Here is an 18,363-nt window from a genome sequence, read left to right as displayed (position 1 = left end):
ACGTATCTTACCCAGAGTTCACTGGGAAATAGCCCAAGGAGGGGGCTACCTGGGGGTGTGATTTTGACTGTGAAGTGTCACTAAGTCAACCAAAGGTCAGGGCTGGCTGGAGATATCCAGGTTGCTTCCATCAAATGTCTTGTTAGACAAGATGAATGTAATGGAGTATAAATTTGACTATGTCTAGGATACATATCAGGAAGGTCAGTAAGTAGTAAATATTGTTATGTTCCAGAGCACAGCCAATTACCAATACACAAAGAGTCCAAACTAATAAATTCTGTAGGTGCATCTGGCCACAGTATCAGGAGGAGAAATAAGTGTTTTGCTAAGGCATTTTACAACTGGGGTCCGGGCACAGGCACTCAAGCAGGGGCTAAGGAGAAATGTGATGTTAGAATTAGGGTCCAAGCACAAGCACCAAGCACCCCATCAGAAATCACAAATATATATTCCTGGTTCCCCCTCCCTGCAAAGGTGGTGCTGTGTCCTGGCCTAGGGAATGGGGTCTGGGATGGAGGCACAGGAGAAAGTAGAAATGCAGTAATGAGCTGCCAGCACAAGATGGAATGGGAAGGGGAGAGCCAGACCTGAGATGGAAGGGCTGGCCATACCCCCAGCAGAAGCTGCCTCGCTGGCAGGGGTTGGGGGGGGGGTCTACAGGCTTAGACCCTCTCCCTTCCTCTGCTCCCTCCCTTTCCATCTGTTCATTTATGAATCACCTGCCAAGCCACCCCTCCAGAGGCCAGCAGAGAAGCTAGAGGGCTGGGACCCTGTCTCTTAGTGCAAAGGCAAAAAAAAAAGCAAGCAGTTACTTTGGGCTTCCTCCCAGGGCCTTCTGCCTGCTTGCCACTCCTGATGTACTTAGTGTGAGGAGACAGAAGGCACTGATGGTGGAAGCCACCCACCACCTCAGCCGCCCCTGACCACCTTCACCCTCTGGCCCTTACACACTGGCCCGGCCCTTATCGACCCCGCTCCCTCTGCCAGCACCCTCTCCCCTTCTTGTAATCAGCCTGCTTCTTTCTCCCTGGGTCTGACCCCTGACCAGAGCTGGTCCCAACTGATCCTGATGACTGAGGGACCCTTGTGTCATGGAAATCAAGGATGCCAAGGGCTCAGAGGGAGTGTTCCATGGGGGGCAGGAGGAGGGGGCGGGGGGTGGGGTGAGGTGGGACGTGCTTGTCCTTAGTGTCTGCGATTTGGCCTTTTAGTGTAACTAAAGCTGTTCAAGAGAAACTGACTTTTTCCCTGGCCCTGAGCTCACCTTAGTCCTGATGTCTCCAGGTCTCAGGATGCTGACTGCTGGGAGAAGGGGGGCTGTGAGTCCATGGATACGACAACCCCATGTATACAACCCAACACAAGACCATTTTTCTGAGCTGGTCCAGTGCCTTATCACAAACACAAACACACACACACACAAACACATACACATTCACCAACATTCACTCACGCACTTGTACACATTCATACACACTCACAAATACACATCCACACACAGTCACAGACTCATATACATTCACATATGTTCACTTACACACTCATACACATTCACCCACTCACACATACACAAGCTGACATACACTCACAGACTATACATATTCTCATACACACACACACACATTCATACACATTCACCAACATTTACTCAAAGGTCGTTAGGTCAAAGAACTGGTTGTTAATTTATTTGAATCCCACCACTGGAAGGAATGCAAATGGGAATGTGCAAGGTAGCCTCAGGGAATGTGGTCTTCAGGACATGGCAGGAAGAAGGAGACCTCCACAGTCAGGGTAGCTCAGGGGTCACAGCCATTGAGGCAACCCTTAGATCAGGTCTGGTCCAATACCAGATCAGAGACAGGTGTTTTTATAGGAAAGGGAGGGTCTTCCTGAGTAGGAGTTCCCCTAATTAGTTTTTTGTTCCCTGAAGTCACAGGAAAGGAGACACCATTTTAACCTGGAATGTGTCAAATATGTTAGTGTCTAGATATGGGGTTTCAGAGAAGGGTTAGCACAAGTCATTGTACAAGGGAGTATAGGTCATTCAGTCAACAAGCATTTATTGGGTATTTACTTTGTGCCAGGCACTATGCTAAGTGCTGGGGATACAAAGAAAGGCAAAAACATGGTCCCTGCCTTCAAGAAGCTCACATTTTAATGGGGAAGACAATATGCAAATGTCTAAGTACGCACAAGACATATACAGTAAAAAATAGAATGTAATCTCAAAGGGATGGCACAGGGGATGAGGGTGGAAGAAGCCTCCTGCAGAGGAGGGGTTTTGCACAGAGCTGGGTCTTGAGGAAGGCAGGGAAGCCAGGAGGCAGAGGTGAGGAGTAGGAGAGTTCTAGTTAAAAGGAAGAGAACAAAAGTGCTTTACAAACCTTAAAGTGCTATATAAATGTCAGCCATCATTATTCTCATTCAAGCTGCTTACAAGTTTGCTTTAAGACAGGGCAAAGTTTTCACCATGAGTTGCTGTTTTAGGGAGTTCTGTGAGCAAAGAGAAGCTCCCTGGAGGAAAATATCATGAATTCAGCCTGTTTTCTGTCAACCTTAGCAGTTAAATATCATATACTATGCTAGATCTGTGTAGGACAGTCTTTTTACCCTCCTAAGTGGATCAGGAGGAAGACATTTTACTAAATTAAAACACTAATCTGCATTTTCAACATGCTTTTAATTTATGATTACAAACATAATTTCCAATGAAACAGCTATAGATAATAAGCAAAAATTAGTTAATACATGGTAAACTTGAGTACAGCTTCATTAATTAACAGGTTTAAGAACAAACAGTTCATTTAAGACTCTGGAACTACATTTAATATATAAACTTTGTCCAACACTCATACCTTTTCAGATCTAAGTAAAACACCAAAAGAGCTATCAAGACTTCTCCAAACCAATTACAAGAATGCATTTTTATTTTTGGTTACAATCCCCTGCTATGCACAAGACCATTGAAATGCTGGGACAATCACACACTTTAAAACGGCACAAAGCAAAGCGAGGAGACACATGCCAGCCTTATGTAAGCTGCCTTGAAAGTGCAAACCTTTATTTATTTTTCCTCTTCCTGAACCACTAGTATAAGAGCTGGTACCTCAGACGACACCGCAGGATCATTAGCATGCTTTCCATACCACAGTTAAGGGACATTGACTTAAACCAGGTCAGGTCTCCATGCCTTTTGAAGATACCTCCGGTTTTTAAACAGTGAATAGGCATTCAACTATATATAGTGCAAATCAAATACCAAGAAGCAAACGACAGGACGAAGACTGTCATTAGATAAGACACATTCTTGGACAGAGCATCACAAGAAATGCTGCTCTTCTACCTGGCACAACACCACACAAAACAAACTGGCACAGGATGATGGCAACCTTTGTTTAGGTTTGAATATGGAATGGGGTTCGGCGGAGAGAATGCAGGGCGACCAGACAACAGCCCCGGAGTAATGCTCCAATATTATAGACTGGATCAATGCCACCTCTTTGAGTACTAAATGCCCACATAACCGTGGGGATTATAGGGGCTGCTACGGCCAAAAGATCCACCAGAAAATTGTTGCTCCAGTACTGCTTCACGATTCCTGCCTGAGAGAGATGAATGACATTGCCAAACCTTTCTTCAGGGTAGGCCATGAAATCCAGTTCCCTCATGACCCGGTTTTCGTGACTTCCAACTTCCATCTTGCTGTATGGTGTCTCCATAGGAGACAAAAGAATGGCAGAGTTTGGATCACTCGGTGTGAGATCAATCATCAAAGCAGATGTGGCCTCCGGGAAGCTTTCTATCAGGTCAGCCTCAGACTCATCGAGGGATGATGGGCTTGAGGGATGGGGGTCTTGCAACTTGAGCATATTCTGAATGAGCTGCTCTACATCAGGAGTATATGGCACCACATCAGTCTGAATGGCCTGTTCCGTCACCACACAGCATTCCTCCTGACTGACTGGGGCCATTTCAAATGCCTTTGTTTCAAGTGGTGAGGAAATGGATGTGGATTGTAAGAGGGACAGGTCACCAGCCTCTGTAGTAGTGGCCATCATAATCTCTTCAAACAAATCTGTGCTATTCTCTGTGCTTTCAATGGCCAGTAACTCACTCTCAGCTCCTTCTTCTGTGGTTTGGTCTTCCAAAGCCTGTGCATCTGCCATTTTGCCATAGATAGTGCTGGGAGGTAAACTTTTCTCTGGGGAATCACAGAGATAGTCTAGACATTGCTCATCCCTCAGAGATCCATTCTGGGCCATCTCCATACTCTGAAGTAAGGTTTCCAATTTCTTATTTTGGATGTTTATGTCTACAAAGTACTTCTGTATTCCCTTGTCTTTATCAGCCAGGCTGCTCCTCATGGTCTCAATGACTTGCTTTAGCTGCTTAATCTCTTTTCTTGCCTCCTTTAAGGCTAGCTGAGCTTCCACCCGATGGCACTCCTCTTCGATCCAGTCCTCTCTCATACGGGCCAACTGAGATTTGAGTTCTGCAATTTCTGTTTCCCTATTCAAAGTTAAAAACAACAACAACAAATCAACAAGGTAAAATCAAATATCTGAAGTTTCACTTCTTAAATGTTACACTCTCTAGCCTTTTACCTTCTTTATTCACACAATGACTAATACTTTTAGGTTTCCTTTAAAAAATGGCAATTTTCACTGAAAAATTATTGATGTACTTTAAAAATGATTATAATATGTTAAGGTTGAATTTGTACAACCTGAAGAGAGACAAGAGTATTAGAGGTTACTTATTCCATCCTCCAAACTCTTAGGCAGAAAGCCATTTAAAGCATGGGAAAACTATCTTATTTCTCTATAACAAATTGGTCTAAGTAGGCTATGCTTCTAAAATCAGATCTTTTTAAAAGGAAAAAAAATAGGTGTAGTTAGGTGGAGCAGTGGCTAGAGTATCAGCCTTAGAGTCAGGAGGACCTGAGTTCAAATCCATCCTCAGACCCTTGACACTTACTTGCTGTGTGATCTTGGGCAAGTCACTTAACCCCAAATGCCTTGCCAAAAAACAAAACAAACCCTCCACCTAAAAGAAAAAAAAACATGGAAAAATATATTCCAGAAATTCTGAGTTGAACAAGACTAAAGAAACCATTGAATTAAAACTCTGACCAAAACATGAATCCTTTCTTCAACATCCCTGAGTGGTCTTCCAATATCTCTGATTGAAGATTTCCAACGATAGAGAACTTATGATTTCTCTGGGTCATTCATTCCAGTTTTGAACAGCTCTAGGTATATGTTTTCTCCCTTATATTGAATAGAAATTAGCACCTACTGTTACTAAACCTGTCCTCCATGGCCAAACAGAACAAATCTAATCCCTTTGACACATGGGAATGAAGAATGCAGGTTCTTCTAGATTACGAAGATCTATGATTTGACCAGAATGGGCCCTCCTTTCACTGATACAGATTGCAAATCCTTCCATGCCTGGTAGACAGGCTTCTTTGATGGCTGTGGCTAAAAAAATCATTTTCTGGTCACCAACCCTCTAGAAGTGCCTTTCAAGAACAAAGGCATACAGTGAAAAATTATACTCTGAACTAAGATTTTATATGGAATAAATTTTAAAAAGTATAGCCTACACTCATCCCAATATAGCAACCTTCACCAAAGTCCTGTTGCACTAATTCATCATGGAGGTTCTTGATGGCTTATCAAGGTAGAAAGACCTTGAGTATACTCCCAATGATGGACATATATCTATTGGATGAGGACCAGCTTGGTCAAATTCAGAGAGACTTGGCACGAAGTTGGTTATCAGGAATTTTTGGGATTCAGTAACTTCTAGAGATCTAGTGCAGTACAGAAGAATTATGATCTGTCTAGGTTAGGCGGGGTGTCATACCACTGAAATCACAGATTCTTGCAGTACTGCCATATGTTAAGTTCAGAGTAGGAGATAGCACAGTTTTCATCCTTAGGATCATAGGTCTAGAGTTGGAAGGGTTCTTAGAGGCCATCTAGTCCTATTCCCTCATTTTACGGGTGAGGAAACTGAGACCCAGGGAGGTTAAGTGACTTGCCCAAAGCCATGAAGGCCATGTCAAATGTAAGAGTTGAACCAAGAGCCAAGTGCTCTTCCCATTGCACAGAACTACCTCCTTAAGTATGAAGAAAATTTTCTTAACAGCTAACCTAAATTCCTCATGCTTCAGTTTAAGCACACTTACTGTCACTCTAACTGATAATGCACAACACCTGGCCTCAATCTTCTTTGTAAGTGCCTTTCTTATATATGAAGGTGTTTTTTAAACACTCCTGAGGCTTCTCTTTTCCAGGCTAAATAATCCTTCCTCACAAGTTTTACTTTCTGTCTTTACTTAAATTTGCTACGAGATGAATATTTCTAGAAAACTGTATCTATCCCTCAACTGCAATCGACCATAGGATCGTAGATCTAGGACTGAACAGGATCTCAAAGATCATCCAGTCCAACCGCTTCACATTTTACAGATGAGGAAACTGAGGACCAGGAAAATGAAGACTAGGGCAAATGATTTGCCCAAACTCATATTGGAATAGGTCCCACCAGATGCAAGATTTTAACAAATCCAGTCAGTTCTCTAGGGGCTACATTGAGGCAACCTAGTAGGGAGTCTAGCCCAAGACAGAGCAGCTCTCATATCACTAAAGTCATTCCAAATGCAGTCAAGGTGTTTAGGTCTTCTATATAAAGGGGAAAGAGGTGGTGTCCTCAAAGCTAAAAACTGAATTAGGCCCTTAAATCCAGTTTAAAATGGTCTTAACTCAAAACTACCTCTCTGGCCCACAGTTCTACTAAATCCTTTCCCAAATGTTTCAGGGAAAAAATAATTATTCAAGTGGGAAAACCAGTCTGTCTAACATGTCAAAGGTCTTTTTCTTAACTCTCTCTTAGAATCTCTTAGTATTTTTTTTAAACAGAAGCTTGGTCAAAAATAATAAGCTTCTACCCTTTAGCAGAGAAATCAGAGAAAGATATTACTTGTCCAAATTATATACAAATCCCTAATGGGAAGTCCCCCTGAGATGGGAACAGGGCTTGAGTTGGGCCATAATGTGCTCAGCCTGTTCTTTTCCTAGTCCAGGGCTGTTCCCTGCAGCATAGATTCACTTTAAAAATAACTTTATGCTAACCCATCATTTGAGGTTTGGCAATATTGCTCAGTTGCACATACCCAGAAAAAGCTGAGGATTTTCTCTAATGAACTTTCAAAAGTGGAATCATGCAAATTATACAGTAACTTATTTTTGAAAGAAATTAAAACTAATCTTGATATTTCAATAAAAGAAAAAATGGCTCTTTTTATTTTTGTCATTTGCCTTATTCTTAAAGGAAAATTGATAACTATTCAACACTTTGCAAAATAGATGATGCTCCTACTATACCTCTCTTGTAGTCGGCTCTCAGATTCTTTCAATTTGGTTTTGAGGTGTCTCACTGTAACCTCTTTCTGCTGCAGGGGAGTCAAATATTGCTCTGGGTTTGGGGGTTTAACACCATGATTTTCACCACAAGACATATATCTCCCAGGCCGCCTGAAATAAGCCAAGTAAAAAATGTTAGTTTTATCCTATTTACTTTCCTGAAAAAAAAATTTAACACAAAAATATGAGCTTGAAGAAAACAGATTTACTATGTTTGCTTCTTGTATTGTAATGATGGATGACTTCATCTGAAAAGGTGGTATATGGTTTGTGCATTTACAGATCTTGGGACAATATATCTTTCTATTTCCTTGGTCAGTATCCACTAAATTAAAGTTTAAGGGGCAAAATAGGCTTTTCTAATACAAAGAAATTATCACATCCAAAATAATGTACAATTGTCTCCATGCTAGTACTATCAGTTGTGCTAAGTAATATGCCATTATAGTAAGAGGACAATGAGATATAGAAGAAAAAGAGGTAAAGAGGAGGATGGAGAAGGAGTGACCTGAGTGCTTATGCAAAGTGTCAATGCTTAAAGATCCTATTTGTAATGAACTAAATTCCAATTATTCAGAAACTGTTCCTTGGGCTGGGTACATGCTGTGGTCAGAACTGGTTTCTGCTAGAAATGATTTTTTTTCCTTCTACTATGTGAAAGTCCCTTTATTCTGAAGGACAGAAATGCTATTTCCCTCTCACAATGGTTTGATTTTGAAAGGGAGGCATGGAGTGTCCTATGATGCATCTCTGGACTGAAAGCCAAGAGTCCTCAGCTATGTTCCTGTCCTCACCACTGACTTGTGGAACAGCCGTGAGTGATTTCAGGGCCTAGCTCCCAGAGCCAGTGCAAAGATGAATATATCCTTTGTGAGCAGAGTGCCCACTGATCAGAATGGGGAATCTTAGACGGGTAGAGGCATGTTGGCTCTTGGATCCTACCCATTCTACTTCTGGGGAAGCAAAGTAGCTATAGGCTACCTTACTTTGATGGAAAGGAGTGGGATTCATCTGCATTACTGCAAAGTTTCCCTGCCTCTAGTCTTTCCTCACTCCAGTCCTTGATTGCCAAAAGGATTTTCCTTAAGTGCACATCTGACCTTATCAATTCTTTACTTAATTCAAAAATGGTTCCCTATTGTTTCTACAATAAAATATAAACTTTTCTGTTTAGCTTTTAAAACCTTCATTACCTAGTCCCAACCTAACTTTCTAGTCTCTCTGGGTACTACTCCCCCTCCAACACTCTCTGTATGATCCAGCACATCTGACCTTTTCTCTGTTCTTCACTCATGACACTCCCTTCTCTATACTTTTGCACTGGCTTTCTGCCTGTGTATACCTGGAACATTCTCTTCATCTCACAGAATCCCGTCTTCCTTCAAGACACAACTCAAACACTTAGCTCTGTGCCTGGTACATAGCAGGTGCTTAATAAATGCTTATTAACTGTTGACTAACTCTGGTACCACCTTTTACATCGGAGGGATCGTTTCCTGATTCCCTCAGTTATTAGTGCCCTCTCTTACAAACTACATTTTACTCAACTACTTTGTATTTATTCTCTTTATATTTATTTTGTATATACTTTATATGTAATTTATTTTATCTTCCATTAGAGCGTAAACCCCTTGAGATCAGGATTGTTTCATCCTTTGTATTTGTATTCCTGTTGATTGACTTTCCCAATCCCCACCTTCAATTTCATTATGTTCTTGTTGAACATTTTGCTACCCATGTGTTAGTTTTCATTGGCTGACCCCCAAAATATTTAATCATGGAGAAGGCATGAATTGTGATTATGCAGCTATTTGGTTAATATAGAGTATCTTTTTTAAAAAAAAAGGAATAAAGAGGAAAAGAAAAGAAAAAGTTCACTAAATAGGATACCGAAGAATTAGAATTAAGACAAAAGAGCTCACCTCATGATCGGGCTGCTATCACTTCCTTTATATGAGCCTGAGTTACTGCTGCTGGGAGATGAAGGCCCATAATTTGGATGGACATTAACAGGGCTCTGTTGATTCCTGCACAACATAGATAGAAGGTCCTTCTCACGTGAAGGTGGGCTGTTGCCAGACTTGTAAGATGAAGATCCGTTATTCCGTCCATGGGGACCACGGCTACAAAGAACAATAATGAAAATCATCGAGCTACTTGAATGAAATTCTGTTGTTTAATTCTTCCATTGAGGTGATTATCACTAGGAAAAACGACTGCTAACAATGCATATGGGATATAGATCTAAGTCAAACAGGCCTTCTCAGGGTGCCTTTGCCCCTTCTATCTCCCTGAGTCTTACTCCGAGGAACTATCCTCTGTGCCTCCTTGAGATCAGTGTAGTGGAAAGAGTGCTAGATTTGAAGTCAAAGGGCCTTAGTTCAAATCCTGGCTCTACCACCTTAACTACCAGTGGGAAATGTAGTTATCCCTCTGTGCCTCTGTTTTCTTGACTGTAAAATGAGGGGGTGAGACTAGATAATTTTGAACATCTGGCCTACCTGTAAATCTGTAAACTAATGATCTGTAATATAGTGGCTTAAATTCTACTGCCTCTAAGAAACTCTGAAATATATCTCCCCCCAGTCCAGGGACTTTAACAAAAGGAAATGCAATGGTTCCATTTGAAGAGTATATTGACGTTGGGATTTTATTCCAATTCAGTAGTTTCGGTAAAAGCAAACAATTTATATTTGGGATGGCTCAGTTTAAGATATAGAAAATTAATGGGATTCATTTTGGTTTAGGGGTCATAATTTTGTTCAGCTCCCTGCACAAATCCTGAATCACTTATCTTTTCAACTTTCTGTTATTTATAGAAAAATATTTAAGACAACAATTTCTTGTTTTTGTTTTTTCTTTAAAATATCCATTCTTTGTATCTCCCAAACTGAATTACAATGTTATAAAGGATATCCTCCACATTCACGTGGTTTATAGTCAGAGCTCTCCTTGAATAAGGAAATTTGAAAACATTGTCCAGATGATAAAGATTTATGCATAAAGTGGGATTATTCCTGCACAAAATACTTCTGGCAGCTGCTTACATTTCTCCCCAAAGCTATCCCTTTTGCAATAATCTTCCAATTCCTATGATAATCAGAGAGGGAGCCTCTATTAGCTTCTAATCTCTCTTTAACACCTGGTGGTTTCAGACTGCCCCTCTGGCCAAGAAGACTGCTAAATCTGCTAAGCTTTCTTTTTAAAATAGGACTGTGCCCCCACCTTAACAAATCTACTCCAGAAACAGCAAGGAGCAGTGGGGGGGGGGGGCTGGCTTGGTTGACAACAAAGCTTTGGATAAAATCACATAGTTCTTTATTAACTCATAAGACAAAGCACATGTTGATGTATTTCTCTGTTGCCATCATTTGGTTAAATGAGCTCTAGGAGTCCTAGAACATATTTGTATTAACCCAACGAATATAGTTTTTAGTACCCAACACTCAAGAAGTTCTATTTTGCCTTTTTCTACTCTTCTAATGTGTTGATCTCAGAAGGTAAAGCTAAAACCAGTTGGTACTCTTTTGTTCCATAAGGAACAATTCTTGACAACCACTGTGGTCTTTTTCATAATGTTGAAATTCTAAGAATCTCTTCTAGAAAACATCTCCCAGGTCACAGAAGGTTAAGAGTTGGAAGGCACCTACTTTGTCCAGTGGTTCCCAATCTATGGGCTTACGGGGTCCCTGAATTTTTTAAAAGGGCTCCATGAATCCATACACAAATCTATAAATAATCAAACATGCTTTGGGTGGATTGGATAAATATATCATACACTTATGTGTTTGTAGATTTTCTCAGTCCAAACCTGTGATTTCATTGATGTGGGGAATTCTCAGTGTAGATTCCCTCCATCAATGCAGAGTGACAGTTTCTTTATAGATTATAAGAGGATAGAGATAGTGTTGTGATTAAAAAAATTAAGTTCATTTAAAACATCACTGATTTTATAAGGCCTTTTTGCCATTACCAATTTTCTCAATCAGTATATAGTAATAGAACAATTACTAAAATGTATGTGGGGGGGAGGGGAGAAGGGGATGTGAAATTTTTTTTTGTAAGAAAGGATCTCAAGTACTCAGAGTAGTTGGGGACCACTAAGTAGTTTAACTTTTTCATTTTATAGGTGAGAAAACTGAGGTCCAGAGAGTTTAAACTACTTGCCCACAGCCATCCAGATGAATATGTGGCAGATTTGAACCCAGGGTTCCTAACTCCATACACGGTACCATTCCCACTACGTTATATACCAAACAGATTCTTATTATAGCACTGACTCTCCAAGATGGCATCATGTGGATGAGGAAATTACAGTAACTTTTAAGGTAGAATGGAAACTTCAGTCTAGCTTGCTTATTGCTTCACAATCCTCTTTCCCATCTTGGTCACATATTTCCCTCTATTCATAATGTAGTTTCTGTGAAAGCCCAGAAATAAATGTGTTAAAAAACAAAACAAAACAATTATATATTCAACTAGCTAGTAATGCACAATAATACACATAAATGGAAACAGCACCAAAAAGGAAAACAAACAAAGCTCTGTCTTGAAATCAGCCTGAGCATGCCCCTCCTTCTCGTGAGAAGGGACACTTTATCTGTAACAGATGGCCTGATGGCTTTTTTACAAACCAACTTTAAGAGTCCAGTGGTGGGAAGTGCCCTTTATAAGTAGCATAGAGGAAAAGGAAAGCATATTCTGGCTTAGGTTATTATCCCTCTGTTTCAGTTATAATTTGGCATAAATAAGTCTAGCTCTTTTCTAACACAAACAGGACAAGTTTCCAGGCAAAATCATTTAAAGTTAGGAAAGAAAGCTGATGAAGACTGTGATTTTGGGGTCTGGGCAACACAATGTTATAAACCAAATGGAAGATGTAGACGTGGTCCTGATTTAAACAGGTAAGTTAGGGGCTTATGGAAATGATGAATGCCATCACTAAAGGATTTAGCCTAGAAAGCTCCTTTCATGAAGTTCAAACATGAACGTCAGAGTTGGAAGGGAAATGAACAAACATCTATTTCAACTTATACTTAAAAAATAAGTCTATAGACAGAACACTGGACTTAGTAAGGAAGATCTGGTTTGGATGCCCTTCCTAAAATCCTACCTCAGACACTGAAACCCTGGGCACGTCACTTAACCACTCTAAGCTTCAGTTTCATCATATCCTCATAAAATAGGTTTAATAATATCTTATATCTCGGAAGTTGTTGTGAGAATCAAATGAGATAATGAATGTAAAGCACTTCGCTAACCTTAATATTAACTTCTATTATCATTACACCTGACAAATGGCCATCTAGTCTTTACTTGAAAACCTTCAATGAGAGGGAATGTACTATTTTCTGATTCAGCCCTTCCATTTCTGGATAGCTTGAATTGTCAGGAAGATTTTCTTTACATCAAGCCAAAATTTTTCCTCTTTGCAACATCTTCCTCCTTCTCTCTGAGGCCAAGAAGAACAAATGTAATCCATCTTCCTATCTCTCCAGCCTAATCCCTTCTGTAGGCTTCAGTCATGCATCTGTCAGTCAACCAACATGTATTAAGCACCTACTTGTGCCAGGCACTGTGCTAAGCTCTGGGGATACAAAGAAAGGCATCATTAATTGCCTAATGGGCATTTCAAATTGGATATCCCATCTCAAATTCAACATATTCAAAACTGAACTCATTTTCTTTCCCTCTAAACCCACTCCTCTTCCAAATTTCCCTCTTTCTGTTGAAGTTCAATCTTTCAGATTCATAACTTTATCATTATTCTTGGTTCCTCACTTTCACTCATCCCCACATATCTGATGGGTTGCCAAGTCTTGCCATTTCTAACTTCACAAAATTTCTTGCATCTAGCCCCTTCTCTCCACTCACACACTTCTCACCTTTGTTCAGGCCCTCATCACTTCTCACATAGGTTACTGCAACAGCCTCCCAATTGGCCTCCCTGCCTCAAGTCTTTCACCATTCCATTCCATCCTACACCTTGCTGCCAAAGTGATTTTTCTTAAACATAGATCTACTCTTGTCACTCCCTTCTTTAATCAACTCCAGTGACTTCCTAGTGCTTCCAAAATAAAATGTGAACTCCTCTGTTTAGCTTTTAAAGCCCTTTGCTACTTGTATATTACTCCCTTTCTATTCTCTGTGATCCATTCAAATTAACTTCGTAACATCCACTTGTCATCTCTGTGCCTTTCCATTGGCCATATCATATTCTTAAGATGTATATCCTCCTCACTTCTACTTCATGAAGTCCCTCTCTCAAGCACTCACTGTCTTCTCTGCATGAAGTTTTTTTCTGATCCTCTCAATTGCTAGTGCCTGTCCACCCTCCAAACTACCTGGTTTGAAAGGACTTTGTACTTATCTTATATATTGTATATACTTAAAATGTACTTGACTCCCCAATTAGAATGAAAACTCTCCTCATGAATAGGGATGTCCCATTATTTGGATTTATATCCACAATGTCTAGCACAGTGCTGGTACAGGCTCAATAAATGCTTGGGGATTGACTGATTCCATACAGCTTTTCAAATCTCAGGGGAGCAAGTATCAAGTTTCCACTAAATCTTTTCTTCTCTATGCTAATTATTCCTAATTTCTTCAACTTATGCTCATGTGGTATGAACTCAAGGCCCTTCTTTGGAGATTCTTCAGCTAATCAATGTCTTTTCTAAAATGTAGAACCCAGTTCAATACTTCAGACACAGCCACACCATGACACTTCATTCCCGGGCACTAGGCCCTCTCAAGGTGGTCTAAGGCTGCATTCGTCTTCTTAGCAGTCACAGCACCGATCAATCAGTAAGTCAATAAGTATTTATTAAGTGCCAGGCACTGTTCTAAGTGCTAGGGATACAAAGAGAAGCAAAAAGCAATTCCTGCCTTCAAAGTTCATATCAAGCTTCAGGTTCATTAAAATCCCCAGATCTTTTCCAGGCAAGCTACTTTCTAGCTATACTTTCTGTCATGATTACCTACACAGAAATTAGATTGACATACCACTTGTTGGATGGCTCAGTGGATAGAGTGCTAGGTCTGGGGTCAGGAAGATTGGGTTCAAATCTGGCCTAAGACGCTTACTTGCTGTGTGATCCTGGGCAAATCTTTTAACCTTAATCCACTGGAGAAAGAAATGGCAAATCACTCTAGTATCTTTGCCAAGAAAACACCATGGATAGTATGGTCCATGGGTCATTAAGAGCTGGACACAACTGAACAATAATAAGCAGCTTGTTAGGAATACATTTTGTATAAACCAAAACAAAATTCTCCATGTTACAAGAGCTATATCTGCTGTAGTTTAACAGTAACAATAGCTGACCTTTATATAGCCCTTTAAGGTTGTGAAGTGCTTTACAAATATTATCTCAATTTTTTAATCCTCACGATAACCCTAGGAAATAGGTGCTATTATTTCCATTTTACATATGGGGAAACTGAGGCAAAGTGGGATTTTTTTTTTAAGATTATAACCTTGACTTATTCAGGGTCAAATAGTTAACAAGTATCTAAGGCTAGATTTGAATTCAAGACCTCCTGATTCCAAGTTCAATGTATCATCCACTATACCATCTAGCTGCCTTGATACAAATTTCAAGAATCATCACTACATGCCATTTGTAATGACTGATGGAAGCAATTAATTGTTTAAAAATGCTGTTTTTACCACTTATCTTCAAATAAGTCCACTAAAATCTTCTATTTTTATTCCTCCTATGTATATTATAGCTCACTGTAACTTATTGAATTACATACGTATGCATATATGTTTATATGTGTATATACATATATGTGGGAGGAGGGGAGAAAGAGAGGGAGCCCACTTATTTTTTATTCCTCCCTCTCCTTCACTCTCTGTATACAACCATTTGCCTACTCTTATCAATTCTAATCCTCATCTCTCAAATTCATTCAGTTCTTTCAACTTTCAGGAGAAACACTAGAGCAAGCTATATAGATTTGGGGCTCATTGCACAGAGGTGATAATTGAACCTATAGGGTCACTAAGTTCACCATGATGAGGTCACCAAGTAAGAGACTATAGAGTGTGAAAACAAGAGGGCCCCAGGGAGAGGCCCGGCCCGCCCTAACTTGTGGTTTGGGGTGGGACATGTAGTTTGATCCAGCAAAAGAAGCAGAAAAAGAGTGGACAGGCAGGAGGCAAGCCGGAAGACAACTGGAAGGAGAAAGAGAGGAGGAGAGAATTAATGCACAGAGGGAAGGGGTAGTTAACAGGGACAAATCCTACAGAGAAGTCAAGAAGAATGAGGACTGTGATGGGCCCACCCTTGTACATTTGCTTATATAGTCCCTCATACCTGGAATGCATCTCTACCCTCTTTCCTCCCATGCCTCTCTCCCTGAAGTCCTTTCTCTTTGATCTGCTCTCCCATATTTATCATATTCTAATCTGTTATATGTATATGTGCATATATATGTATGTATGTATATATACATATATATGCATATATTTCATTGCTTGAGTTCCTAAGTGAGAAGTCATATAGGATGGCACTTCCCTGGATACCACTCTCCACTCTCTCATACCCATCTATGTCAACTCCATGCTTCCTGAATGCTCCTATCCCAGTCTAGTGTCTTCTTTCACTATGCTTTCTGGAACCACTAATTCTATTGTTAAAAATCTGCCTTTCGTATCAGATTTTCCGTTCACCCCACCCCCCAGGGAAAAAATACACACACATTTTCATAGATATACATATATATGTACATATATATACATATATATGTACATATATACGTATATATGTATGCACACACACACACATATATATATATATATATACATTTAATATACATATATTTTTACAACCTGAGGGCACACATTTAGTAGGCCTGAAAGCTGAGAAAAAGAGTTCCATAGAGGTAGCTGGGTGGCATATGGGATAGAACACTGCACTTGGAAACAGAGAAGACTCAAATCTGAAACCTACATCTGACAATTACTAGCTGTGGGATCCTAGGAAAGTCATTTAACTTCTCAGGTTCCATATCCGCAAAATGTGAGAGTTGGACATGATGACCTCTAAGGTCCCATCTAGTTCTAAATCTATGATCTTATGATACATGTTTGAAGATATAGCTTACATATAGGAAGAGGTATATGTCAGCTCAAAAAAAAAATCCCTCTCCTAAAATATCTTCATTGATTCTAATTGTACTTGCCATTTTCACTTCTTTCTGTTCCATTTACCTCCCATAGCTAACTCTTCCCCCTAGCCCTAGACTAAGAAAACACATTCCTCTGCAACTCAATGAAAAGCAGCAATTCTTCAAAGGAGAGATGAATTATCCATAATATTCAGCTATGTTGTAATTGTTTTACCACAAAAAATCAGTCAATCAGTAAATTAGTCAATCAGTTAGTATTTACTAAGTGCCTACTATGTGCCAGGCATTGTACTGAGTCCTGGGTATATAAAGGCAAAGACAAGTTTGTGCTCTCAAGGGGTTTACTGTCTAATGGTGGAGTAGCATGCAAATAACTACGTTCAAACACGATATATACAGGATAAATTGAGGGTAAAATAAAAGAGGCCTGGGGAAGGCTTCTTACAGAAGATGGCTGTGGGAGTGGCTGAGACTTAAAGGAATCCAGGGGAGCTAGGCAAGTCAGATGTGGGGAACAAGCAGTCTAGAAGCTCAGAGTTAGGAGATGGAGTGAATCAGAACAGAATTTGGCAGTTAAGACAATTCCATGAATGCTCCATTTGACTAATTTCACCTTGACATTTAATCCAAAATATAAATTCATTTGTAAATTGTAAAAAGAAGAGTAGTTAACAACAACAAAAATAACAAAAGAAGCTAATAATATTTATTAACTATCCTTTCTCTGTGTTCCTGGTCTCATAAATATGTGTTAATTTCTAGAACAGGTTAAAGTTAAGTGTTATGGTTTAAGAATAAGCCTGATTTGTAAGTGACACACAGAAAAGTTTATATTTCTGTCCTGTGACCTCAGAGACACTATTTCAACAGCATAGGGTGTTTGGGGTAGTGAGATAATGTTCTTTTCTCCCGAAGGCTACAATCTCCTGTTACAGGTTTTGTCTGCTCCCAGCTTTCTTTTGAACAATAATACCCCACACTTGGGATCTCAATTCTCTTTTTAAAAAAATTAACCAAATTTCATAATCATCATTGGAAAATAACAAATATAATTTTCTTGCTTGGCACTAAAAACTGAAGTTCTGAGAAATTCAATTATTTCTCTACATCAAGTGGAAACATTAGGATGACAGTCACAGAAACCCAGTGCTGGAAGAAAACCCTTTGAATTCTTCTATATGACATTCCTCTTGGAATATGACATTCATGAGTAAAGTCATTACAATCAATCTGTTGCTTTGGTCTCATCACCTCCCCTGTACCCCCACTCCCACTACCCATTTAGCCTGGTGCTTGCTTCTCAAGATATTGCCATCTCGTTCTTTCTGGTGGTCCACCTCTTCTAGATCACTGAGTTAGCCATAAATGATGCCTTTATGTTTCTAAAGCCTCATATTCAGAATCACTGGATATTAGAACTAATCCTTGCCTCACTGACTGTTTGACCTTGGACAAATCATTTAATCCAGGGGTGGGGAACCATGGCCCAGAGGCCACATGTGGCCCTCTAGGTCCTCAAGTGTGGCCCCTTGACTGATTCCAAACTTCACAGAACAAATCCCCTTAATAAAAGGATTTTTAAAAAATCTCTCACTGTTCTAAGCAACTCTCCAAGGCTGTGAGTTACACAGAAGGTACCAACCTGTATGAGATGTTTCTTCACTTAGAAGATTCCTGATATCAATAAAAGCGCAGGTCTAGTCCCTTTCCTATTAATATTATTATTATTATTATTATTGTCATTATCATTACAAGACAGGACACTAAAATTCAAAGGGGATAAGCT

General features: G+C 39.9%; 1 protein-coding gene across 4 annotated transcripts in view; it reads right to left on the bottom strand.

Moving 5' to 3' along the window:
* Positions 1–2,664: 2,664 nt before the first annotated feature.
* SYBU (syntabulin) overlaps positions 2,665–18,363 on the bottom strand; it is a 101,764-nt gene continuing 86,065 nt past the window's right edge. For all 4 annotated transcript variants that reach the window (XM_036761462.1, XM_036761455.1, XM_036761469.1 and 1 more), the window contains 3 exons: positions 9,359–9,559; positions 7,398–7,547; positions 2,665–4,512 (listed from right to left, as the gene is read on the bottom strand). In XM_036761462.1, the coding sequence (XP_036617357.1) occupies positions 3,399–4,512; positions 7,398–7,547; positions 9,359–9,559 (1,465 nt within the window). In that variant the 3' untranslated portion in view covers positions 2,665–3,398. The remainder of the gene's footprint in view (positions 4,513–7,397; positions 7,548–9,358; positions 9,560–18,363) is intronic.

This window comes from Trichosurus vulpecula, chromosome 1 (assembly GCF_011100635.1).
Source record: "Trichosurus vulpecula isolate mTriVul1 chromosome 1, mTriVul1.pri, whole genome shotgun sequence".
Lineage (NCBI taxonomy): Eukaryota > Metazoa > Chordata > Mammalia > Diprotodontia > Phalangeridae > Trichosurus > Trichosurus vulpecula.
Note: the sequence above shows the minus strand (reverse complement) of the source record. Positions and strands in the feature narration are given on the sequence as shown.